The 25,463-nt window shown below is 39.8% G+C and overlaps 1 protein-coding gene across 12 annotated transcripts in view; it reads right to left on the bottom strand.

The window, feature by feature from the left end:
• ncor1 (nuclear receptor corepressor 1) overlaps positions 1-25,463 on the bottom strand; it is a 76,807-nt gene that overhangs the window by 24,258 nt on the left and 27,086 nt on the right. For 5 of the 12 annotated variants that reach the window (XM_016668254.1, XM_016668250.1, XM_016668249.1 and 2 more), the window contains exons 15-29: positions 19,178-19,308; positions 17,812-18,104; positions 15,317-15,382; positions 12,003-12,139; positions 11,815-11,908; positions 10,021-10,468; positions 9,815-9,938; positions 8,907-9,084; positions 4,257-4,423; positions 3,747-3,861; positions 2,920-3,008; positions 2,661-2,823; positions 2,446-2,571; positions 1,714-1,797; positions 1,352-1,602 (exon numbers count right to left, since the gene is read on the bottom strand). In XM_016668254.1, coding sequence (XP_016523740.1) covers positions 1,352-1,602; positions 1,714-1,797; positions 2,446-2,571; positions 2,661-2,823; positions 2,920-3,008; positions 3,747-3,861; positions 4,257-4,423; positions 8,907-9,084; positions 9,815-9,938; positions 10,021-10,468; positions 11,815-11,908; positions 12,003-12,139; positions 15,317-15,382; positions 17,812-18,104; positions 19,178-19,308 — 2,466 coding nt within the window. The remainder of the gene's footprint in view (positions 1-1,351; positions 1,603-1,713; positions 1,798-2,445; positions 2,572-2,660; positions 2,824-2,919; positions 3,009-3,746; positions 3,862-4,256; positions 4,424-8,906; positions 9,085-9,814; positions 9,939-10,020; positions 10,469-11,814; positions 11,909-12,002; positions 12,140-15,316; positions 15,383-17,811; positions 18,105-19,177; positions 19,309-25,463) is intronic. The other 7 variants (XM_016668251.1, XM_016668256.1, XM_016668258.1 and 4 more) reach the window with 3 other exon arrangements.

The following is a 25,463-nucleotide window of genomic DNA, read 5'->3' as shown; positions in this document are numbered from 1 at the left end:
ACTAATGATTATTTTAGTAATCAATTAAATGGATAAAAAGAAAATGGCACATTCTACAGAGATTTCATTTAATCACTACAAGCTTTTCTATGCAATATTAGAAATACATTAAACGATGCAAATAAACAAATAATTCAACTCCCTTTTTAAACAGGAAAATAAACATTTTATTGCCTGACATGCAATGACGGAGGACTCCTTCAGCAAATTTGAACCAGGTGAAGCTAAAATTAGGCCAATTGAGCAGTTTTGGCTAAAACATATTTACAGATAAAATTGTTTTTCTCTTAAATGCCAAATGCATTTTGTACAGTTTTGGGTAACTGGTACTCTGAATATGTTGTTCTTGGTCTGCAATGGATGTTTTTTTGAATCTATACACTATAGTTAACAATTAACCAATTACTAAACTAGTTGATATTTCAACAATCAATTGATTGTTGAAATATCAACAATCAATTGTTGATTGTTGATTTTTATAGCTAAAATAGCTGTTTAATTCAGCTATTAAACAATTATTAGCTGAATTGTTTCAGCTATTAATATTAATCAGATTAATAGCTGAAACAATTCATCTGATTAATTGTTTCAGCTATAACTCAAACAGTTTTTCTTAAACAGGGGTGTCCAAACTTTTGGGTCAAAATTGACAAGTTAAAAAGACTTGCGGGGCAAAAAAATAGTTTTTTCTTCTCAACAATACGTTAAGCTGCAGAACCTTGATTTAATAAAAATAAATTGATTTTTTGTTGAAAAGGGAAATGTGTAAATTATTGTAATTCCAAAAGTGAAAGAAGGTTTTGCAGGCTTGCCTCACCATAGAGAAAGTCATCCAGTTTTTCCAAATTTTTAATGTCTTGACTGGACAAAATAAAAGATTTGGTCAATTCTGAGCTCCAAAAATAGCATTTAGGTCAGTATTTCTTTGAAAATGCTTCCAGCATTCAGACAATTTTAGCAAATGAATGAGATGCAGATTTGGCTGCAGAAGCGTTTACTTTTGAATAAAAGTAAGAAAGCAATAATCCTGGTTATGCAGAGATATATAAAAATATAAACTATGGAGTCTTGAAGTGTTAAATTTACAGAATAAATACAAAAATCTCCACAAAAGGAGCATAAAAATCCTACAGAATGAGCCTAAAATGTAGATATAAATATAATACTTTGTGTCGTAGCCAATATTTTCTATTGTAAGATTTTAATTTGTGATAATTTTGCCTTAATTAAAAATAAAAAGTCTTGTATTATTCTTGAATTGCAGTCAGGGGTTAAAAACAATCTGTCTTAGGGCTGCAAATGGCCCCTCTGGAGACAACTGATCAATAAAGGGTTATTGTTGTGCCCAAACCTGAGGCATGGAGCCCTCTATCACCCTCCTGTCAGGCAGGTCAGGAGTCTTGCACATGTCCTGTCCAGGTTGGTCCTGTCTGGGGATTTCGTGAATGGAGCGCCCCCTCTCTTTGATGGTGTTCACTCCTTCGTAGGGCTTGCCTTTGCCGATGGCCTCTTCGAATGTTCGGATAGGCGGGCTTTCTGTTTTTATCAGCTTCCCATATTTCACCGTGTCCTCATACGCGTCAGCGGTAGTTCTCGGTGTCCCTAATAAAAAAAATAATAATAAAAAATAGATAAATAAATAAAAATTACTCCGGCCTTGCTTTGTTTTTGACACAGCAAACTACAAGTGTGGAAAGCTTCCCAGGCATCCACCTTGCATAATGGATCCAGGGATCAGCGCTCTTTCCTTGGAGTCGCCATGATGCCCTTCTCTAGGTAAAGCCCGGCTGATCAGACCTGGAATGAAAGAAAATATCACTCATGAAACAGAAAATACAAACTACGCACTATTAATGCTCCTTACACTTTCTTACATTACGTTACATTCAGCCATGAGACTCAGTTTATTTTACTGGGATTTTACTTCCTGTACTAGCACAACGTAATGTATCACACAAGTGGAAGCTTTCCTGTCCAGCATTTGGTCCAGTTTGATTTGACATCGTTTCTTTTCTATTTTATGAGAACTAAAATATCTGTTTTATGTGACCACTTTTGCCTTTATTTGTGTTATTTTTGTGCAGCACTTTGGGCAAGCTTACTCTCTTACTCTTACTCACTTTGTTTTGTTTGTTTTCTTTACAAATTGCTTTATACATAATCTGGATTTGGGAAAGGTCTGCCCTGGAGAGATTTCGGACATGTTTCCCCTGAGCGGTGGATCTGTGCAGATCATTGGGTGACAGATTAAAGGGGTCTGAAAGCCACAATTTATAGAATTTCATTTGCAATTAAAAAAAAATAAATAAAGACATTCATAATTTTTCTTTCAAGTTGCCATTATGTGCTACCTTGTGTTTGTCTGTCACATAAAATCCCAATAAAATACGACAAACTGTGTTTTTCCAAAGTGCAGTGGTAAAGCCGGTGACACACGAAGAGTACCCTCAAACGGAGCGCCCTCCCTGCCATGGTGCGCTCTTCCCATGGGACCCTCCATCATGTCGTGGGTGCGTTTCAGGTCATGACCTGTTCTGGGGCTTCTGGTGTTTTCCCTGGGATTCTTTATACCTAATGGAAACAAAGAAATCCAGCTTTAAAGAATGGCAAAAAAAAAAAAAACACCTATTAGGCACTTCAACAGTAATAAATCTCCATACCATCATAGGAGAGGATGTGGCCACTTTTGCCTTCATAAATGACTTTAGCCAGCTGCTCCCCCCTGGCTTTATCTGGGCTGCCCAGGTCCTCCGTGGCCAGCTTTGTGATTGTGCCCTTCAGGAGGTCAGCAGCTATGCTAGGCTGGGACAGAGCCGGAGTGCCCTGTGTCGTTGACAGCAAAACAATGTTACTTCAGTGGATACACACACACATAGGGGAACCAATAAAGCGTAAATTATTTGTTTAATAATTCATTACCTGAGTGATGGATCCTCTGAAAGCCAGGCCTTCACCAACCTTTGCCGGGTTGCCTCTGCCGTCCTGGATGGAGGAAACCACAGCTCCTGCCGGGCGGGACAGAAGAAGAGTTCAAGTGGAAATACATCAAGTTATATGACGACAGGCGCAGAACAAGTACCGAAACTTTCATGAGAGCATTTCCAGCATATGAATACAGGGTTCCTATGTCCCTATTTTTGTCTGTTTCTGTCGTACTTTTTAAAACTGGGAAAGATCTGGGAAGAAAATATAAATCTGCTCGAACGTCAGCCGGGTTTTACCGTCTACAGAATCATGAAACTGGGTAATGCTAAATTTGGCATCCGATTTCTGAAGTGCGATTTAAGGGACCTGTTTGTTTTTGTTGTCTTGACTAATTTGGATCGATTTGATCCAAGTCAGTTGGATCAAATGGAATCTGGTTGCCATTTGAACCAGATTCACTAACTGCAAAATAAATAAAAAATAAATCACAGATCCAGTTCAACCTCAATTCAAAGTTTCCTCACTTGATTGTTTTAAGCTATTTAAATTTATCTGATAAAAAATTTGTAAGTTTTGTACATTGTAGATTAATTAATGCTGTAAGTAAGCTGCCTTTCAGTAAAAAGCCTTTTTTTTTTTGAGTCTATGTAGTCGAGTCAGCAATTAATCGATCATCAAATTGATCGACAATTATGTCAGTCAACTATTTATCACGATTAATTACTAAAACATAATCTCATCCGAGTCTGATGTTAGTTTGAAGAGAAGGTTTGTGTTTTTTTGGTATGTTTGTGTAGCCGTGTGCCAAACGTTGGACCTACCGGGCTTGTTGGGGTCCATCTGCCGTGGCAGCCCCAGAGAGATGGAGCCCCCGGAGCTCTTCGTCCCCTCCGGCCCGTAGATGGCATGAGAGGGCAAATAAGTGCCAGGAGTTCCCTGGATAAGAAACGGGACAAACAGTTCATCTCATGTTCAGGTCACTGCGGCCAACAGAATAATAAAGTGGTGTCAAGTGACACCGATCATCTTTTAGCTCCTGATGCACTGCTTACGTTACGGTGTCGACCACCTCACATGGTGAGAAAACAACCGAGGACGCTAATACAACCAGAATATTGTATTAGCGCAGCATCGATTACGGCTCTAATCACAAGCAGAACAAATGTGCAAGTAAAATTGGATTTGAAAGGGACGAGTGGGTCGCGCTGAGGTAAACAAACCCAGTTCTTCCAGTTTAAACTGAACCGTCCACGTGAAGCCTGTTAGAGAATTAGATTTGAACACGAAGACGGAGAATTTCAGTGACATGGAGAGAGACCCGGGTGTCTTACCTGGGAGATGGAGCCGCCCTGGATGAAGGAGGGCTTGTCTGTGGGCTTGTTGGTTGGAATGAGCGGAGGAGGAGAAGGAATGTTGGGAGGTCGACTGTGTCTGTTGAACGGCAGACGAACTCCGTCGTTCATGCTCTGGACCAGCTGGGCGGGGTTGGGATGGAGGACTGGAAGGGAAACGGCACAGAAGAATACAAACTCTGATTAACGACAAATTAAAGATTTTTTTTATGGTGTTCGTCACAGGGCTGGGCGATGCTGCATAAAAATTAAGTCTTTTTTCATACCAGGTTTGATTTTAATCGCTTTGTTTTTCTCACTTTCTTTCCTAGAAATTAGTTTACCAATGACAGAAAACATTTTCAAAAGGTGGCTTTTATTCCAGTTGTCTGTTATGCGAGTTAAGGCGATGCTATGAGAATTTTTGTTTAATTACGAGAACATAGTCAAAATATTTGAAAAACAAAAATGCAATTTTACCAGAGGAACATCTTAAAATTACAAGAAAAAAGTCGATTTAACGAGAAAAAAGCTTGGTTAAATTTTTGTTGTTGTTCTGTATTCTTGTAATTTTATTCAAATTCAATTCAAATTGAAAAATACTTTAATCGATCCTAAAGGAAAATTAAATGTTACAACTAATCTCGCAATTAAAAAAGAAAAAAATATTGACCCTTATATTTCGTCGTAGAGTTGATCTGAATTCAAATTCCACATAAACAGAAACTCTAAAGCGGGTTTGTCAAACAAGATGGCCACCAAGATGGCGCGCTGACGTCACTTAACTATGGAAACCCAAAGAGTCCAACGGTGAAAAAAAATCCAGATTTTCCAAAAATTAAAACTTCAAAACAAAAAAAATTATTAATCGATTAATCACCCAGTTCTGGTTTGTAAACATTTCTCGTTGCAATATTCCGTACTCTTCTAGACTTAATATTAAAGAGTTGTTTTTACTCGTTTTGAAAAATACACAAAAGTTTCTACAGTAGATGGACAAAAACGAACAGAACGATTAACGGATGGAAGGGAAAACAGATAAAAGGTTAATCAGATTGACAGACTGGTAAAAGAAAAACCAGATGAATAAATCAAACTTCATACTTGTCCATCCTACAAAGGAAATTCTATAAATCTTTCTCAGCATCTTAGCTCCAAAAGCCCTCATTTCCCCTCAAAGTCCACAGGTTCAAACATTTAGATGCTCCCTGTCTCCTTTAATGTACCCTGGTAAAGCGGAGCAGACAGAATAGTTCATAACAAACCACAGATCCACAGCGGCGCAGACCGAGCGGCCTCGCTGCAGGGGAGAGCACCTCGTGTTCTGCTCTCTCCAAAATAAAAAATGCAAATGGCTGGAAGAGTTCCTCCGACAGTCACAGACATCATAATCCTGTCGGCTCAAAAGGGGGACGGACGAGAAAACAAGTCCCTCTATAACATATTTATAAAGCCCTGCTCCGGGGAGACGGTTCGAAGCGAACAGGCTGTCAGCGGCTGCAGAGGGAACATCATGGCAAACAGAAGCAAAAACCGAGAGAATTCGGGATATTGACGTAGAAAAGCCTAAATCACACTGGATTTATTCTGATCCCACTTCATGAGTCAAAGACTTAAGGCCTATGCAAGAAGTTATTTCTGATTGGAGATCCCACAGGAAAGGTGGAAGACTGACAGGATCATTAAGAAAAAAACTAAAAAAAATATATATATATATATGTATGTATAAATATAAAAAACAGCAGTTTTTTTATTTTATCAAAGCTAGAATAAGATGGCAACTAATGATTATTTTAGTAATAGATTTTAGCAGACTCTTAATCAATTGCGGCATATGATGCTTCTCCAGATAAAAACTTACTTCTAATGTCTAATGAGAAACGCTCAGCCCTTTCTGCCGAGTTAGTATCAATAAAGTGTAGAGTTAATCTGTTGATTAATTTTTGGGCAAATCGTTTAATAACTGTAGAATTTCAACCAGGTGAAGCTAAAACTTTGAACAAGGAACACAAAGTTTTGGCCTAATTACTTCTCTGAATGTGTTGCTCTTTCAGCAAATGAGCTTTGAGTCTAAACCAGTTGGCCATTATTTCAATAATTGATTAATCACAATTAATCCGATTAACAGTTTCAGCCCTGGTCAGTTATGAAAAGCCTTTGTTGGCACTGCAGTGACGAAACGCTTCTCATCTTTGCTGACCAGCTTTATGCATGTTTCCCTCTTTGCAGATGAACACAAAAGTGAGTTTGGAAAACCTCCATACCATCACCTTAATATTTAACGGGATTCTCCACCAGATTCTGGCTGGGGAAACCCAACGTTACCAGTTCATGCCAGAGCTGTTTGGTAACTGGCGCAAACTTCAGATTGGCGAAGCTCTAATAAGTTTAATTTCAATCAACAAAACTTTATTTTCCTGCTAGCAAGTCGGACTCTTCTGGTGCAAGTGCAACTAAAGCAGCTCTTGCTTTACACTGTGGAGATTTCATAGAGCTAAACCACACATATTCATGCGGCAATGAAAGAATAACCTTCACACGCCATTTGGGTCACAGAGGTGACCAGTGCTGCCAGAAGGATGATTTAACTATTCATCTTAAAGTGAAACATAAACAAAGACTACATACAAAACCCTACAGAATGAATGAGAGCCATTATCGCTGCCAGAGATGGTAAATATGCTCATGTTCCCAGTTAAACGAAGTTCAAATGCATCTTGCATAGAGTTTATTAAATAGAGGAAAGTCAGGAAGACTTGTTTAGAGAACAGGAGTTCAGACTTCTGCCAACTGTGGCCACAACTGTCAAGTTTTCTCATTTGCTATGAAAAAAAATGCTAAAACAATTCTACAGTAAAAACTAATTAAATACGTAATATTTTAATGAAACCTGCTAACAAATTTTGGTAAACCAAGAAATCATTACTGTTTAAACTTTACCTTTAATAACATAAAGTTACCTAATTTTTAAAGTGAAATCAGTAATACTTTTATAACAAATTTATATCAGTAATGATTTCCTGGTTAATGTCAAGTTGTCATAAAGACATTTTGAATAATGTCAACTTTGTATTAAAAGTGTCATAATTTACCGAATGACGCTTTATGACAACAGTCATAAATATTCATGAAGGCTTATTCATGTTCGTGACATGTGTTATGTCATGTTTATGACAGTGTCATGTCAGTCTTATTCAACCCCCTTCAAATAAAGTGTTACCCAAATTTTTAATGCGTTGTATTCAAGGATACAAAAACATGATACGAGCTCCTCTTATTAAAAAAACAAAAGGGGACTAAACAAAGGGAGGGACTAAAAGTTTACAGAATATAATTTTCTTATTTAAAAAAGAAACTGGATTGTTTATTCGAATCTTTAAATTCATTTCTAATACTGTGTAAAAAAAAAAGGCCTAAAAAACCTTTAGAATCAAATTAATTATCAGAATAATTGACAGAATAATCTATTTCTAAAATAACTGTTAGCTGCAGTCCCAAACAGCAGGTTAAAAAAGTTTAGAGAAAGTGGAATCTAAAGGCCTCAAACACCTTGTAGCAGAAATGAAAAAGACAAAGCAGCAGCCAGACAGACAGAAAGAGAATCGACCAGGAAAATAAGGTGAAGACGTGCGATTCTTTTACTTGGAAGCTCTCAAAAAGAGGAGGAAATGGGGACATGGGGGTCAGGCTGAGGTAAAGCCTCACTCAGCCCCACAGGGGAGAGTCTCTCATTAGAGAGACTAATGGCCATAATGCTGACCCAGAATGGATGGACCTGTGTAAATAACCCCGCTCTCCCACCTGGACACACACCTGCTAAAACGACTGTGCCGTGTAGCTGTCAAAGCTCGGCGGCTCGCCGACTGCTCTGCTCCTCGCAGCACTTTGGCTTCGGGGTGCTAAAAGCTTTCCAGAGTCAAGCACATGATGTCACGGCTCTCTCGCACTCCGTGTCTAAACCACGTCTGACCACCCGGGAGAACAAAGCCTTCCGGCTCCCGACCGGAGTCACATCAGGAGGATCGCCGCCGCCGCAGACTCTGGATCGGTTTAATCATGCTGTAAACAGGACCTGCTAAATTCTGTCTGCTGACATGCATGGCGGCAGAACCTGCTGCCCCCTCTGGGGTTCCAACAGATTTTCACGGCAAACGTCCATGATTAAGCCGACTCAGTTAACAACATTAAAAAAAGTGGATTACTATTAATTTACAAAAAACTATTTCTACAGAAATCAGGCTTTAAATACAAGATCTGCAAATGGTGGAAAGAAAGAGATGGACGGATGGATGGATAAAAAGGGTGAGAGATGACTGATAGAATAAGTCTGAACATGGAGAGACGATGGGACAATGACTGACAGAAGGTGGACGAATGAATGTAAGGGCAAACTATTAAAACGATAGATGAAAGAACAGATCATTGGAAGAATATGAACAGGACATAAACATATAGATGGAGTCAAGAATAATTTTCCATGTTTTGTTTTTCGACACCAATCCAGACCAAGAAAAAAAAAAACAAAAAAAAAAAAACGTTTTCCAGACTGCACAGAAACCCTGTTTGTCTCCTAGGAGACTCCACAACAACGATCTGGCCTTCAACAACACAACAGGTGCACAGCAACTAAAGACCGAGCTCTTCTCGTACCGTCTCTGTCCAGCACAGAAGGGCTGCGGGTGTTGAAGTGGGGCCTGCGCTCCAGGTCGCCCTGATCCTGCCGCTGCTTCTCTTCCTGGTGAGCCGAATCATGTGCTGCTTTGATCTGGTGCTGCAGCATGGTTAAACCGCTGATGGGAATGCCGCCAGGACCGTAAGAACCAGGCACCTAGATTAATGCAGCAGGAGAAATCGATTCAGGACACAACACAGAAGAAAAAAATAGACACAGACGCCTTAAGTAATTGAAAGTGTATGCGTGTTTCACCAACTGAAATTTGACACTTTTAAAGACTATGGTGAATAAAATTTAAGACTTGTATCACAACAGTGATGTACAAAGGAAATCCAGAGGGCCAAAATTGTGAAAGCAGCAGCTTTGAGCTTCTCAGATAATAAAAATGGCATAAGGCCATGTCGTTAGCTAAGTAGCTAACAAGAGAGCCATACTCTAGCCGCTAATGGCTTGTTTGTTTGCTAGATGGCAAGGAGATAACAAGCAAACTAGCTAACTAGCAAACATTAGCAGCTTCTTACTGGTCGACCTCAACCGCCTTGAGTCAGAGTGCAGTGACTGAAGACATCAACTCACATTTAGAAAATAGAAAAATCTTAACTACTGCCATGACAAAATGTAAGACTAACATATCTAAGGCCAACTTACATGTCCTCTAGTGAATGTAAGAAATATTAAAGCCTTAATTTCATTTATGTTAACTTTTTAAACAAAAGGCTCAATAAACCATTTCTTCATCTCAAACAGCTGATTTGGACCACCTGGTTCGCTGAGTACTGGCTACATCTAGTTCAAAAATGAGAGAGTTGACAGAAGTGAAGTTTCCCCTGCGTTACAGCTGCCTTCATCTTTGCCAGTGTAAATAAATCAAGCTGAAACTAACCATAGGAGGGATGGCAGCTGCCCTGTGCTGCAGCTGCTGGATGTTGAGCTGGGCTTGCTTGGGCGAGGGCATGAGCACCGATCCCGGAGGGCTGAGCAACGACGGTTTTTCCATGGAGTATATTCTGCAGAGATAGCCAAATAAAATAGGCAATTGTGTTGCAGAGCAGCTATATTGCAAGTATAAAGATGTTTTCAGAGGCTCACCTCTGCCGATCAGGCTCGGCCTCCACATCTTCGTCAGCACTGCAGGTAGCGCTCGAGTCATTGTCTGAGTGGAGCTCCCTCTGCCGATCGCCCGGCTCTCCCTTCTCGCCCTTCTCCTTGATCTCGGGCTCCACCTTGACTTGAACCTCACCGGTCTTCATGTCCACGTCCTGAGGTTCGGTTTTGGGATGCACGGGGCCAGGGAAGGAAGAAAGCTTGACTTTTTCTTCCTGGGATCCGCTCTCGCTCTCTGGGCTCTTCTCTTCCTTGACGCGAAGCTCCCCGTATGAAGGCTCTGCGGGCTTTCCATTGCTGGCTTGACTTTTGTCCTGGTCTGTGCCCAGAGCTTCGCCCGCCGTGCTCTCAGGTCTCTTTGAGTCGACCGGTTTTGAGGAGTCGGGCTGAGAGGGCGAAGGTGCGCTCTCTGTATCAGAGCTGTTATCACCAGCTGAGGAAAAGGAAGACTATGTCAAGGATTTGGGTAAAGGCTTCAAATGTCACAGAAAAATAACATGAACCATTTTTGCACTTTCACAAACCAAACACAAACCGTCCAAACACACAACAGGTCAAACGAGATGAAACATGCAGATCCGCCTGCCATTAGCAGCTTGCATGTTCTCCACTGCTGCAGCTGTTGCCATAGTGATATCAGCAGAAGCATTAAAGTTAGAGTTCCAGCTTAACTCAATATCTGAGTGTTTGCAAGTGCACTTTCACATTCCTATGTCTACCTGATCAGTCTATCCAGGGTCTCTGCAGGTTTCACCAACTCAAACTTAAGACTAACAACTTTATTGAAATAAAAGTTGTCAATCGATAAGACTGGTGTTCGACCACAGTGTTTGAAATCGACAAAAATCACAGACTTCAGAGTTTGAGTCAGACCAAATGCTGCTCTTAGCTCAGTGCTAGGGGCAGCAGCTCCGACTGTTTTCTGAGGCGCTTTAAAACCCGACGGGGTCAAAACTGTGACATTTCTACCGTCTGTTTGTGGCTCTTGACAGCAGTTGGTGTTTCTCACACTGCATATGGATCTCGACAGCCTGAACAGCGTTAAGCTTTTAATAATAATACGAAGAAGAATACACAAAGCGTCGAATGGGTTTACAATCAAAGTGAGTCAGTGGTAAAGTCAAACATTGTCTAGTTAAATGGCAGCAAATTTACATGTAAAAAAAAAAACTAGCTAGCACGGGTATACGCGCAGCTAGTTAGCGGTAGCCTCAACTTCCTTAGATCACAGAATTAAGTAAAACTTTTGTGCGACAGTCAGGGACAGGTTTGCAACGATGTGGGCCCCTATGCTGGAGCTTGTTTTGGTGACCCATATACTGAAAACATTTTTTGTTAATGCAAATTGCTCATCGTTAACAGGCAGTTTAATGCATAATTATGTATTAACTGATGATACAGACTGACGGAGGTTTAATACGTCCCTTGGTCAATAACTACATGTTACCCACCCCCACAAAAAAAAACATTACTATACATTCATAATTTTCAAATACTTCTGTTTTGTTTATATTCATAAAAAAATCCCAAAATATTATTACTTTAAACAGACTGAACTCAAGCTGCGTAACCCATAAACAGGAACTGGAGATGTAGCCAAAACCAAACGTGTGTGCAGATGTGCAGCTTTTATTCCAACTGCCCTTGGACTTGGACCTCTGATAAACAGGAAGGAAAGAGTGTGGGAACATAAGTGTGTGTGTGTGTGTGTGCGTGTGTGTGCGTGCGTGCGTGCTTGCGTGTGTGTGTGAAACAGAACACACGCTTCTTCTGTCTGACCTTCACTGTCATCTGCATTGTCCTCGTCATCATCAGGTGACGCCGTGGCTTGGCCTTCCCCTTGAGACGTATCAGCGCGAGCTCTGCGAGTATCCTGGGAAACAGACCGCGATTACCACCTTGCATACACATGCTGCAAGCCGCCACGACGGCAGACCTTGACAGGAAGCAGAAAGCTGGGAGTTTACCTTCTTGTGCTGCTGGAGCAGGTTGTCCAGGTTGTGGCGCCTCTTGTAATTGAAATAGAAGTTCTTGCACTGCGCCTCGCTTTTGGTGCCCACCATTTTGGCGATGGCCGTCCAGTTTCTGCCATGTTCAACTAGCCCTGGGACAGAAAGCACAAGGACGATTCGAAATGCGGTACACGTAGTCTGATGCGGCGGGAAAAGCGCAACAATATGCTCTCTACATTAGCGACGTTCCGAATCCGTTCAAGCATCAAAGCATTTCTATATTCTTGGAGTAAACTCAACTCCCAATGTCTGTTGGTTTGCTGTAGTTACAATTTAAATGGCTAATTTATTTATTTTTTTAAATCTACTAAGTTTAAAAAGCAGGAAAATAGTTTTGTCTGCATACAATTAACTGGAAACACACTAAAATACTGACAAGTCGTCCGAAAACAGAGAGCAAACATGCTAATGTTACAATAACACTTTAGCAAACTGTCGCACATAAAAAACAAGTCAGGAGTTTATGGGAGAACTGCAGATCTATACATATATGCAGTCATATATATGTTTAGAAACAGAAGATCTTAAGCTATTGAAGTATATCCATGGTATTCAGTTTGTGGCAGTATCTGACTGGGACATTGTTTCAATCATTTTAAACGACTCATATCGGTAAAGTATTTTTTTTTTCCTTATCTGAGAATTTCTTCACTATCTTTTTATGCCTTTTAAATTAAACGCAACTGTAAAAACCTCAATGATAATTTGTTACACCAAAACTCTGAAAGCCAGATCTAAAATAAGCATTGAAGTCCTATCATTATGTCAGTCGACTCAGTTTCTAATCAGCTCTGAACTCGACAAACTTTAGAAACTGCTCAGCGAGCTGCAGTGAACTTGGCAGATGGCCATTTACCTTTGACATTAGGGTGTCTCTCTTTGAAAACCTGTAACCCATGGTGACCAGCTCTCCCTGCCAGCCCTACTTAGAGGAAAGATGCTGGCAGCTTAACAAATGATCACAAAACACCAAAACTGTTCCAGTTAGATGATGGAATGAGGCATTGTCAAGAGACCAGTGAATGTTACCTAAAACTGCACCAACGTCCTTTAAGATTATCTATGGCTAACAGCGACGTAACATACGCAAGTATTTGATGTTTCTATCACAAAATGTCCTGCATATCTACATGTTACTATTCTCTTCAACAAGGCAGCTTTATTTTCATGGCAAAGACAAAATCTTAAGAGAGTTTTCCATCTGGTAGCTCAGGCTTATTGACAACAATCACCAAAACATTTGTGATATTTAAACAAAAAACAAAAAACAGACACGATTTACAAGATAGTCACTGAGGAATCGTTTTCATCAACTTTTGCCACATGGTCCGAAATTTATTTTTTAATACAAATTCGGAATAAATTTTGCAGAGTTGTTTGTTTATTTTTCTTTTAATCCGCCATAAACCAAAACTGTGGATGTAAATGTCCATGTTCTGCAGAAAAGTGATTTGAAAATCATTCGAGGTCCAAAACACAAACAATATCCTCACATCTTTTAGGTTAGTTTTCAATTATTCAGGCCTAGAGAAAAAACGTCCGTCTGTCCTCAGCAATGCAAACAGGATACAGGGCACTCTTTCCTGAAAACGTTTCATGCATAGGTACACACATGTCTGCTTTGGATTAAGAATCACTGAAAGTTTGTGGTCCTGTTAACTCTCAAGTTAAAATAAAAGCAAAAAAAAGTGCTTGCTAAAGGATGAATAATTAGTGTGGTAACTAATATGTTGCATTTCAATTTGTAAGAAATCTGCCACAGACAAAAACAAGAGCACATTTCCATCCACGACGTTTCTTAAACTGCGGTCCGCACAAAATCGCTCCAAGAGTTGTTTTAATAGGAAACAATACAAGGTAAAATATCTTGTCTTGCCTGCATGACTACTCCCTCATAGATGAGTACGTTCTCTGACCAAGAGAGGAAACTGCTCTGTTTTTCTGAGCAGCCGTGTGCGGAGGCTTAAAAACCATTTCTGAACCAGGTCTTGTCATATGACTAGCTACACTAATCCAGCAGACAGATCTGAATGCCGGAGAAGATATAAAGCAAGATGCATTTTAGCAAAAGCGGAGGGAAAAAATATCTATCAAGCCAAGAACGTTTTAATTAATCTGCATTAATCCCTTTATTCACTCCCAGTCTAAAAGCCACTAGGATTTAGAAATTCAATTCAATTCAAAAATACTTTAATCCCAGAGGGAAATTAAATAATAATAATAATAATAATAATAATTAACAACAATATTAAATAATTAAATAGAAATCTGTTCTAAGTACCAAGAGAAAGAATTCACACCATGTTCTCACAGTAAAAATCAAGCATTTTCAACAAGTTTTAAAACGACACAAATGAACTAAAAAAAAAAAGTTTCAGTTCAACATTATTTATTACTGTTACTAACACTGTCTTATTATAGTGTTCTACACAAGACATTAGAATTAGAAAGACAATGTAAACTAAATTACAGCAAAAGTTTAGGTTTTGAGTTGTCTACTTCACACAGGTTATAAGCCTGACTGGTCTGAGAAGGTTACAAAAAAATCTAAAAAAAAAATAAATAAAAAGAATTCTGGGCAAATTTTCTGTCGTTTAGCAAATAGACATAATTTTGGAAATCCTAACTGACCTAAAAAAAAAAAAAAAAAAAAAGAAGAAAAAGAAAAGTTTGTTGTGATTTAACTTCAGGCAGTGAGGAAAAAAAATGTGCATGCATCTTTTTATAATCTTGAAATATCTGGTTTCAACTGTAAATAGCGCCTCCCAAATTTTAATCAAACGTTAGATTACGCTTTCTTACAAAACAGTGCAGTTTGAATATCAAGTCCTTTCAAGGACTTGATAAGCACTTTTCACACCTTGTACATGCATACAAACCTTGAAGAACTCGAAGGGCAAAGTGAAGACGGAGAACATTTTACTGCAATGTGACCCAAAAATGATTCTAGTAGTGCAGTCTCACATTAACTACCCAGATACTTTCAAGGCAAAAGTAAATGTTAGTTGATATAAACGTAATGCTCTGTTGCTCCTTCAATGATTGATCACTTCTGAGAAGCGAGTGAAGCAAAAAAAAAAAAGCTATGAAGAAAGAAAAAAAAATTCCTGATAGAAAATAAAGTGCATGCAAGAAACAAGATAGGTTGATGAAATATCTATTATTCATGAGAACAACCGAGTTGACCATAAACAGCAGCAGACCTGCCGCCAAGTGAGCGGCTGCAGAAAGGGACAGTAGAGAAAGGGGAGAAACGAATCAAACATTACCTTTTTTGGCGACCTCCATCTCCTCCTCGGTCCAGCGAGAAGTTTCTCCGCTTTCACCAGCGCCAGCTAAATCACAAAAGGACGAGATGCAGATCCATTAGGACTCCCGGAGAGGAGGAGGGGGGGAAGGAAAAAACATAACAAAAAAAGAAAGAAAAACGACAAAGTGAAAGAGTGAGGGAGATGAACGGACAGCGAGAGAGAAAAAGAGAGAGAGGCTGTCTTCTCTTCAGCCAGCTTCTTCTCATGGCCACTAATCTAATAATCTGTTTACATTCAGGACTGCTGAGACCTGCTCCCTCGCTTACTCGCCTCCTTTCACCCTCCTACTCCCTCTCTCTCGTCCACAGGGAAGGGGAGGGGCCGCCCTGGTCAGCTGACACAGCGTCAGACACCGGAGGAACCGAGAGCTGCCGGCCTTCCTCTTTGGGAAATGGCCTTGGATGGAGGCGAACGGGCAAATCGAGCCGTCGGGACCTGAGCCCTCCCACCGCTCCGGCTGCGATGCCGTGTGTCCGACACACACTCCTCCTTTTGCTCTCCTTGGCTGCGCAGTTCAAGCTAAAAATTCACAGAAGTGGACGGCGAGAGCGGAGGGGAACAAGTGAACTCTAGCCCCGCTCTATTCCAGGGCGCCCCGATGGGGTCGCGTAAACATTTGGACCAAAATAGCTGCAGATGTCCCCTTGAGATTAGGAGGAGGTCAACAGTCCCACCGCCCACCCATTCGCCCACCTTGTGAATGAAGACAGGTGCAATGTAAATGCAGACCGTCAACATAAACTCACGCCACCGTCGTTCTCCCCCCCCCACCACTGAATCAGCAGCTTGTTTAACTTGCCTGGCAGGCCTTCAACTAGGCAACGCTGACCCACAGCTACACTTTAAAACCAAGGCAACGTAGTTCTAAGAAATAGAAAAGGTTACAACAGAGTGAGCAAATACAATCTGTTGCATCATAAATATGTCCCTGAAATTTTCTTCGGATTTTGTCACGTTCTGAATGCCTTTGTTGAAATCAATTATGTAGGGGATTTTGTTGCGACAGACCAACAAAAACAGGCACCTGCTTGTATTTCGAGGAGGAAATATTTTGTATGACTTTCTATTTTGTGGAATTAAGGCTACTAGTAAGCTTTTTATATCTACAGGAAGAACATTTTCTTTGTTCTTCTGTGCGAAAGAGCTCAAGCTCAAGTCAGAAAGAGGAGAAACTACGAACATAAATGTTTAAGTTTTGCCTATTAATTATTAATTGGCTTTAGGTCTGGACTCTAGCCGGCAACTGCAGAGTCATTTGAGAATTTCTGCTGATGACTTGTGCTAGAAGTTGGAGGTGTGGAGAGAGAAAAGGAGTGGTTAGAGTACTGTCCCCTGAGGAACTCCTGGGCTGCTGACTTCCTGTTTGGACACACAAACCTTCAGTCTCATAAACTGCGCCGTGTCTGTCAGGTAGTCATTGATCCAGGTGAGGGTTAGGCCTCCACCTTCTGGAGTTTCTGCTTTATATGCGCCGCTCCTGGTGGCAGCATCTCAAATAAGCTCTGCTATGTTGATTCTGATTTGTTCTTTTTGCAGACTTTGGTACCATATTTTATTTTTATTTTTTTTTGCTTGAGACACTGCATGTTGACAATTATTCCCTCCGATTGTGAACGCTGTGCAACTGGAAGGGTTTTCGCTTTCAATTTTATTACTTTCGGACAGTTGCTATGATCTGCAACCATGGCAACAAAGTTTTCCTTTTGAATCTGGGAACTGCTGATTAGCATCTCAAATAATACCTGAACTACAACCTCAAATACTAGAAGAGTTGGAAAGAAGACTCCATAGGTGTGTGTATCAAAGGTAAAAAGTTCAGACAATCTCACCCATCGACCTTCATCGTCTCTAAACATACAGAGATTTAAAGAGGAGCAGCAAAAGGAACTGAGTTGTATTTCCAGTGTTAACATAATAGTGTCATTCAGGACATATTATTGTCTCAACCGGCTGGAAATTGAACTGTCGGCATGTGGTGATAAACATGACACAGTCTTCAGTCAGAGGCCTTTTCAGATTCATTGTGAGACTGACTGCTACTGCAGATCCCCCCTGCCCACAGTGAAGGTGGCATAAGTTGCAACATTTAATTTCCCTTTGATGAAAATAAAATATTTCTGAATCAAACTTCCTCAAACTTGCTGCAGCATTTAACTATCTTTCCATTAACTCTGACCAATTTCCCTGCTTCACACCATGATGCTGCCACCACCGTCTCACGGTTAGTTGGCCAGTGTTAGTCAGTCACACATAGATAAGACCATCTTCTTCCACATGTTTTCTGTGTTCGCCATGGCTTGTAGAATGTGGAGTTGCTAAGCTAAAACGATTAATATTCAGATCATGAATCGTGCAAAATAGACTTAATTTGTAAAAGAATCGAACAGGCTGCAGTTGGAGCCGGAAGCACAAACGTTTTCAGTGTTTTTAGCCATTAAAATGAGAGTTTTCACCTTTATTAGCATCTGCTGCTACCGGAGTGAGGGACTTTGCGGGCTCCTTCATTCCCTTCTGCGCTTGATCAGATTTAGGTAGCTGTGGAGGATCTGGCAGGGCGGGCTCAGAGGCGGGAGGAGGCGTGTCCTCGGCTGCGACGGACGCAGCCTCATTGGCCATGGAGCGTGTGGTGATCCTTCTATTGCGGCGGCCCTGGCTGTTGGCAGTCTTCCTGCCACGCGGCGTGTTTTGCTCCTTTCCGTCCTCGTCCTCCCCACCGTCACACTTGTCTTTGTCCTTGCCAATCTCCCTGTGGTTTTTGGACAGGGGGATAAACACAGCTTTTAGCTGCTGCTGCAGCAGCAGCAAATATCTATTCCCTGATGACGCAGCAATAACAGGCTCTTCTCGTAGCCTGCTTTTGTCGCCGCTGACTGAATACAAGAAAAGCATATTAAAACCTGCCGATAGCAAATCCTAAATAGACACGTCAACAAGTCAGACACCTGCTGGCTTGTTAGAACACATCATGGATGTTATTCAGGGAACATGTTTGGTTTTTTTTATTCTTTGTAGTCACTCAACAGGTTAGATTGAGAGTTCCTCTACTTTATTTTCTAGACTTGTAGAAACTAGTGACAAACTGAAGGTTGAAGTGAAAAGTTTTTCATTTAAAAAGTTGATCAGTGACACACTGGATTATTTCTTCACTGAAAATGATTTAGAACAATTTGAGTCAATGTAAGTCAAGAACGGTAGTGTCTAACAAAGCTGTCTGACATTACAGCCACACCTGAACCGACTCTGAGATGAGCTGAAGAAAAGCAAAGCATTGCCTTGCACCTGGTCGCTATGGTGAGATTTAAAGGGCTGGTGGCATAAAATGAACAATTGCCAGTATGGATGCATGATTATTGTTGTTTTTGATTTGTTATAGGTCCGATAAGTAAAACTGGACCAATATTTAATTCCATCTTGTTGTTTCTGAAAAGGGTGAAAGTGAAGCAGCGCAGCAATATGGGGAGTTCAACTGCAGCAGAAAAGTTGTTTTTTCTGTGTCGAAAGAGTAGAAAAATATATGCAATATCAGTAAATATCAGTCACAACAACAAATCAATATTGGCCCAAATTTTCATATCGGTGCATCCCCAAATTTCAGCTTCAGAACAAATTAAATACAATGCTTTTCTTTTGTAGTGAACACACTGCACCTGATCAGAAGTCAGATATTGCTAATCACAACACCCTTCAGTGTGGCGGTTGTTACTAAGAGATAAAAAGTTTGCTATTTAGTGATGCGCTTTAAAATGTAGCAGAAGCACGAATAGGGGGAACCTTTAACTATGGCGCCTAAAGAAACATCAGCCATGTTATTCAACTCACCGAGAATCCTCCTTTTCATCTTTCTCTTCCTCGTCCTTCTTTTCCTCGTCCTCTTTTTTCTCAGACTTCTCAGCTTTGTCCTCTTCGTTCTTGTCTTCCGACTTCTCTTCTTGTGAGGGACGTGTTATTTGCTGCAGACAAAAAAAAAAAACATATTTGGGGAGGAAAATGAGTCGGGGAGGAAAAAATATATTTTAAAAACATTTTAAATATCCAAAGCGAACAAGCAACAACAAAGAAAAAAAAAATGGATATGGAAGATTCTTTAAACAAAATTGCCCTTCAAGAAAGGGACTAGTGGAGACCAGAGAACCAGACCGAAGCTTTTTTTCATCCACTCTTAGGTAGAAAAAGAGACAGAAACAAAAAACGTTCATGTAAATGGAAATTATTGAGCTTGATTTCATTTATGGTGCGATTATAATTGATTTAGTGATCGATGCGACAGGCTTCTGCCAGTTATATCTAGGATTTTGTGATGGTTTTTAACTTTTACTTTGTTTCAGAAGACCCAGCAAAGTAATGATGTGCAATATTTAAAAACCTTTAGGATGCAAGATGCAGAACTAAACTATACAAAGACGCTTGTTCTTAAGACGTATAGTACGTTTTAGAAAACCCGTCAAAAATGGAAAAAGGTTCGACACTTTTACAGATTTTGAATTTGACACAGGTCATAAAAAACTGGCTTCATGTCAAACAAAACTTTACTTCGCTTGTCATTTTAGTTTCACCACCTAAAAAGTGACAAACGGATACATAATGCATGAATTTCAGCAACTGGGCTGATGGAGTGACTGAGGACATAACAACATTCCTCATCATCAGTGCTGGCGCGGTACACCACAGAATGCTTCCTCCTGACTGTTTCATGAAAGCGCTGTGCTGGAACAAGTTGGGCTATGCCAAGCCAAACATCCCATGCTGGTACCAGATGGGGCCAAGGAATGTGCTTCACTCAATGGTTGGGGCAGAAAGATATGAAATGAGGTAAAGAGAGAAGATAGATAGGGGTAATTTTTTTTTCTTTGTTTGGAAGATGTACAAAAAGGGTCGGGGGGATGATCCCACCCATCTAAAACATGATTACACGAGTTAACTCAGCTACTGTATGTCATCAATAAAGATACACCAAGAATCCAGCTATCCACTTAGACACATTTCTGCTCAACCGGCTCTGCTTAATGATGAGCAGCTATTCAGAAACTAAAATCCACTCATTTTCCCAATTGATGAAATGTGCAATTTATCGCACATGAAATATAAAATTTATTTTATTGTTGCAGCCTAAAACTACAGATTTTGCAGCCTTTGTAGAATAAAAAAAGAAAGTTGCGGTCATGGTTGCAAAATCTTTTAAGCTTAATTTTCACCAAAATATTTGAAATTGCTGCGCCTGACCTTCCTTTTCCTTCTCTTTCTCTCATCATCTTGTAATCCCTCTTTAACTGAGAAGACCTTCTGCTGGTCTCTTTTCTAATATCTCCTCCCTAATTATTTTCTCTTTCTATTGTGATAAAGATATTTTTTAAAATAAGCGGAGAGCAACAGTGGGCACAACTTCTGCACAGAAATTAAAGAGGAGTTGGCTTATTCTTGGCATTAAAGTAGCAAGAAATGTAAAGTAGGCAACAACAACATTGTTCATCTTAAAATGATATACTGGCATGGACTAACTAATGATCATTTAGCTAACATCTGCAAAAACAACATTGTACTGTTTTATCCTTTTAAGATGCAAACTTCTTTCAGTGATGGTGTCTTTTGACCATAAGCTGATCGGAGCTACATTTTAATCAACAACATCAACATTAAATTCTAACTAGGGTAAGTTGGAATTGGTAAGGAGATGTTAAATGAATGTTTGCTTCAGGCACAGGCTGATTTTAAAGAGTTTGATCCTGTTTGTTTGGGTCAGATGCTTTAAAAACAAGGTGCTGCAAATAACTTTGCTCCTTTGCTCCTAAAACCACTTGCACAATTTGTGTTTAGCTGACTAGAAACAACAGAAACGCACTACTTCCTGCTAATGCGACAGAGCTTTAATTTTTTTCCATGTTATAAATATGTTACTAGATCCGGCCTAGTCAGACAGTTGTTGCATAATGTAGAGGAAAGGCTTTGGGCTGCTCAGTGAACCATGCAGGTTAAGATGTTGCTATATTAAAAGAGAACTGTGCATGTCTGAGGGTGGCGGGTCTCTAGCTGCCTCGTGATGCAGTAAAGTCTGCAGTGTCTTTGATTTATTAAATAATGAGAAGCAACACACAGCCTTAATAGTAGTTAGCAATTCACTGAGTTCTTTTCTCCACCCCCAAGAATGACCATGACAATGTCTGCTGCAGCGAAAGCTGCGTTTATTTTCGGTTCTATTCGCTACGACACGGCTGAGTGTCGAGCGGAACAAGCCACGTTCTTGTGCTGTTGCAATAAGTTACTAATCAGCTAATCAAATAATAAATGAAACTTGAAAATGGTCTCAAAATAACAATAGTTTATCACAATAAATACCGAGATAATTAATTATAGCGCAAAATTTGTTATTGTGACAGGCCGATAAAAGGACGACAAAGGTTGGATGCTCACCATGGAAACCGAGTGCAAACTTTTGGAAGAGACATTACTGCTGACCAAAGAGTTGCATTAACTTTTTAAGCAACTCTCCTTAAACATATAATGACCAATATCTCTGCTACTAAATGTATATTTAAAAAAAAAACACTTCCTTACACATTTGGTATTACCCAGTGACTTAGGGAAAGAATTCCTCTTTCTTTATCAACAGCTTTCAAAGTATATTCACTCTTATGTTGCATACGGCCAAGAAAATTTCCTCGGGTTACTCCTCACCTATGACCCACCCTGAATGTGGTAGACTACGTTTCTCATAGTATCTTTTCTTTTTTATATCACCAAGAGGTTCAGTCGGGTTGTTGGGGGACATTCTCATTGCACATGGTCGGCACTGACAAGCTGCACTAGCTGGGTTAGTGAATGCTTATATATTTGCTTTGGAGCCAGAGCCGTGGCATTCCCAGCCCTTTGCCCACACTGATTCAACCGAACATCGCTGCAGAGGCTCTCCAAGGATCTCCTCGAAAACTCAAAATGAGGTGCCTGTGGTTCCTCAGTGTTTTGAGGCAAAACAGTCGCCCTACCTGTCCGGAATATTTTAAGAGCCTTAATTTCTGCCCTCGTTTTGTCGATTCACTGGGTCCGTTTTTAAAGTTTGCATATGACAACGCCACAAGTCAACCTTCAACTTCCTGCCACAGCATTCAGGCCACCAGAAAAGCCGTTCAATCTTGCGCCAAGGGAGAAGACCTCAGGAAAATGAAATGTAAAAAAAAATGTCTTCAATATTACTAAGTGACTTCTGTTCATGTATTTTTTCCCTCTTATTATGATGCAAATATTCTGAAATTAAACAAACTAATGTTACAGTTAATTATTTTAGTAATCGATTATTCTTGTGATTAATCGCATTAAAAAATTGCTACATTCTGCAGATTTTTCATTTCACCACTTCAGCTTTTTTGTAAAATATTAGAAATACATTAAAACACAGAAGTAAACAATAAGTCAATTACTTTTTTATATATATAAAATAAACATTTTATTGAATAAAATGCCACTTCCTTTAGTGAATTTGAAATGGAAGAATTTAAAACTATGCCATTTTGGGATTTTGGGTTTGGAGTAAAACCCATTAACAGACATAAAAAGATTTTATCTTAAATGCAAAAATGTATTTTTTTTGTACAGTTTTGGCTTAATTAGTGCTCTGAATATGTTGCTTTTTCAACAAATGGTCTTTTTTGAGTTTGTATACTCCAGTTAAGGATTAATCAATTTCCAAATTAGTCAACGATTATTTCAATGTGGCGATTTCATCCTTACCGTAAAAGTTTGATGGTTTTTTATTTAAGGTTTTAGTACATGCATCATTCAAATATTGATGACAATCTTTCAAACAGGTTATGCAGTATATTGTGTGTTATGTACTGGGGTGGTGAATAGTGTATTGGTGATAGTGATTCAAAATTCCATCATCATAACTTAAGTTCTTTGCTGAATAAAAGGGTTAAAGGACTTGCACTCATGGAAAAGAACATTTTCAAAATCCACAGTCACTGCCTGTTGCCATGGTAGCTGGGAGCTTTACACAGGAGATTTATAAACGAGCAAAAACCATCAGACAAATGAAAAACATGGAAACAAATAACATTTTTTTGCCTTTAAGCAATCCCTTAGCGTAAAAGTGACATTCAAAGTCTTTTAAGAGCCTAAATGGCGTGTGTGTGGTGGTCTCTGCTGGGTTCAGCACATTGGTCAACAGAGTTATGGGGGAAAGTAGTGGTTGGCAGGCAAAGACATTTGATGCAGTGTGAGTATAAGCTGCTGTTAAGAAAGATGCATCAATCTTATTGTGGAACAACATCACATCCATCTGCTTTAATGTCTAGTGTGAATGTTAGAGGGTCGATGAGCGAGGGATGCCCTGGTTTCATGGACCTGGAATGAAGCGTTTTGAAGCAGAGAAGCCTCTAATTTTCTGGTGTTTTTCTAATAACATTTTGGTTTTGTTTTTCAGAAAAGAACTTACACAAACACCAGCCAACTGCAAAACATTTAGGCTAAGAGTTTACCAAAATGGTCTTGTTAATATTCTGAAAATAATAACCTGATTATGACTCAGCAAAACATCATGCAAATACTTGCAATTTCTTAGCCTATATTTATCACTTATACTTTTATGAACACCGTAGCTCTTTTCAGATCATCCTTTGGTTCCATGCAGAGGTTAGCTACGCCTTGCAATTACCTGAAAGTTCCCAACATGGAACAGAGCATGAAATTCAACTAATTAATTGTATGCACCTAATCCAATTACAAACCTGTAACCAATAATAAAATGAACTGTACAGGGTGATTGTGGAAGCAGTGTGATGCAGTACTATGACACCTGCTGAAGAACCAGCAAATGTGCATGGTTGCAAATAACCTAAGACTCTTCTAGAGTCAAGCTGATCTGAAAAATATGCCGATCAGTAAATAGAAACATGTCGAGTATGTTGCGCAACAGCTTTGCATGCATTCAAAGCACCAACTGCATCTTATAAGGGTTTTAAGATGGAACACCACAGGGCAACCCCCCAAAGGCTGAGCAGGACATCTTAGGGCATTTTAGGTAACAAAAAACATTTTTAACACTGATGTGAAGAAAACCAACAAGCAGAAATATTGCAGCAAGTATGACCTCAGCAAGAACGCTTGTGTGATCTTCGTGGTGTGCAGTGGTCAGAACCTAATAAAAGCTAAACCGCTGAACTAACAACAGGGTACGGGCAGTGAAGACTCGATAACGCACACAGGAAAAGAACGCCAACCCCTGAAGTGCAGTAACTCAGATTTCTTAGAAAGTGTATGCTGACATCAACAAAAAGCTGTTTAGATGATGTGGGTTAATTCAGTTTACGGCCTACGGCAAAGCAAACCAGTCAGGAACCCCATGCTGACCCTTTCCCACTGCTCTCAGTTAGGGCTGAAACAATTAATCGGATTTATCGTGATTAATCGTGAAATACTCGTCAACTACTTTAGTAATCGATTAATCGCCAACTGTAGAGATTCCGTATGTGCACTTCAAATAGGGCCTAATTAAATCTGTTTTATTATTTCTCAAGTTCCAGTTTCTCTATTTTAATTCTATTTTAACCATATTTATTTAAAAAAAATGCAACATGTCAATAGCTAGAGGTCAACATTTCCTGTTATTCTGTATCACAAATGAAACAAACTGCTGCAGTCCAGCAGAACATCTTGGTTTTACAGGATGTTGAAAAGTCCTTCCCTGGTCGCCGCGTGGAGCAGTGGATGAAGCGGCCAGCATACAGAAACCACAGACCTCGCTGTCCCGAGTTCGAATCCCACATGTCTTTTTCCCCTTCTCTTAGCCCTCATCCTGTCAGATTACTGCAAATAAAGGCCACCAGAGCCCAAAACAATGATATTAAAAAAGAAAAAAAAAAGTGTTTTGCCCCTCATTTTTTTTAATGAACTCAAACTAAGAATCTCGTTTTTAACATAGAAAGAAATCTCAATTTTGAAAATGCTTCAGAGTTGAACGGAACACCACATAAAAGAAAACCTTTAAAAAGTAAAAGCCTGTGCACGCTTCCATAATTTCTTCCATGTGTCACAGACATCTCCATTTAAGTAATGGCCCCCAGTGTTCTTGGTGATGCTTTCATGTTCCTCCAACTGCACCCCCCTCAGCGCTCCC

The sequence above is a fragment of the Poecilia formosa genome, unplaced genomic scaffold (assembly GCF_000485575.1).
Source record: "Poecilia formosa unplaced genomic scaffold, Poecilia_formosa-5.1.2 Scaffold14, whole genome shotgun sequence".
NCBI classification, from domain to species: domain Eukaryota; kingdom Metazoa; phylum Chordata; class Actinopteri; order Cyprinodontiformes; family Poeciliidae; genus Poecilia; species Poecilia formosa.
The sequence above is the reverse complement of the archived record's forward strand: the minus strand, read 5'-3'. Positions and strand labels throughout refer to the sequence as shown.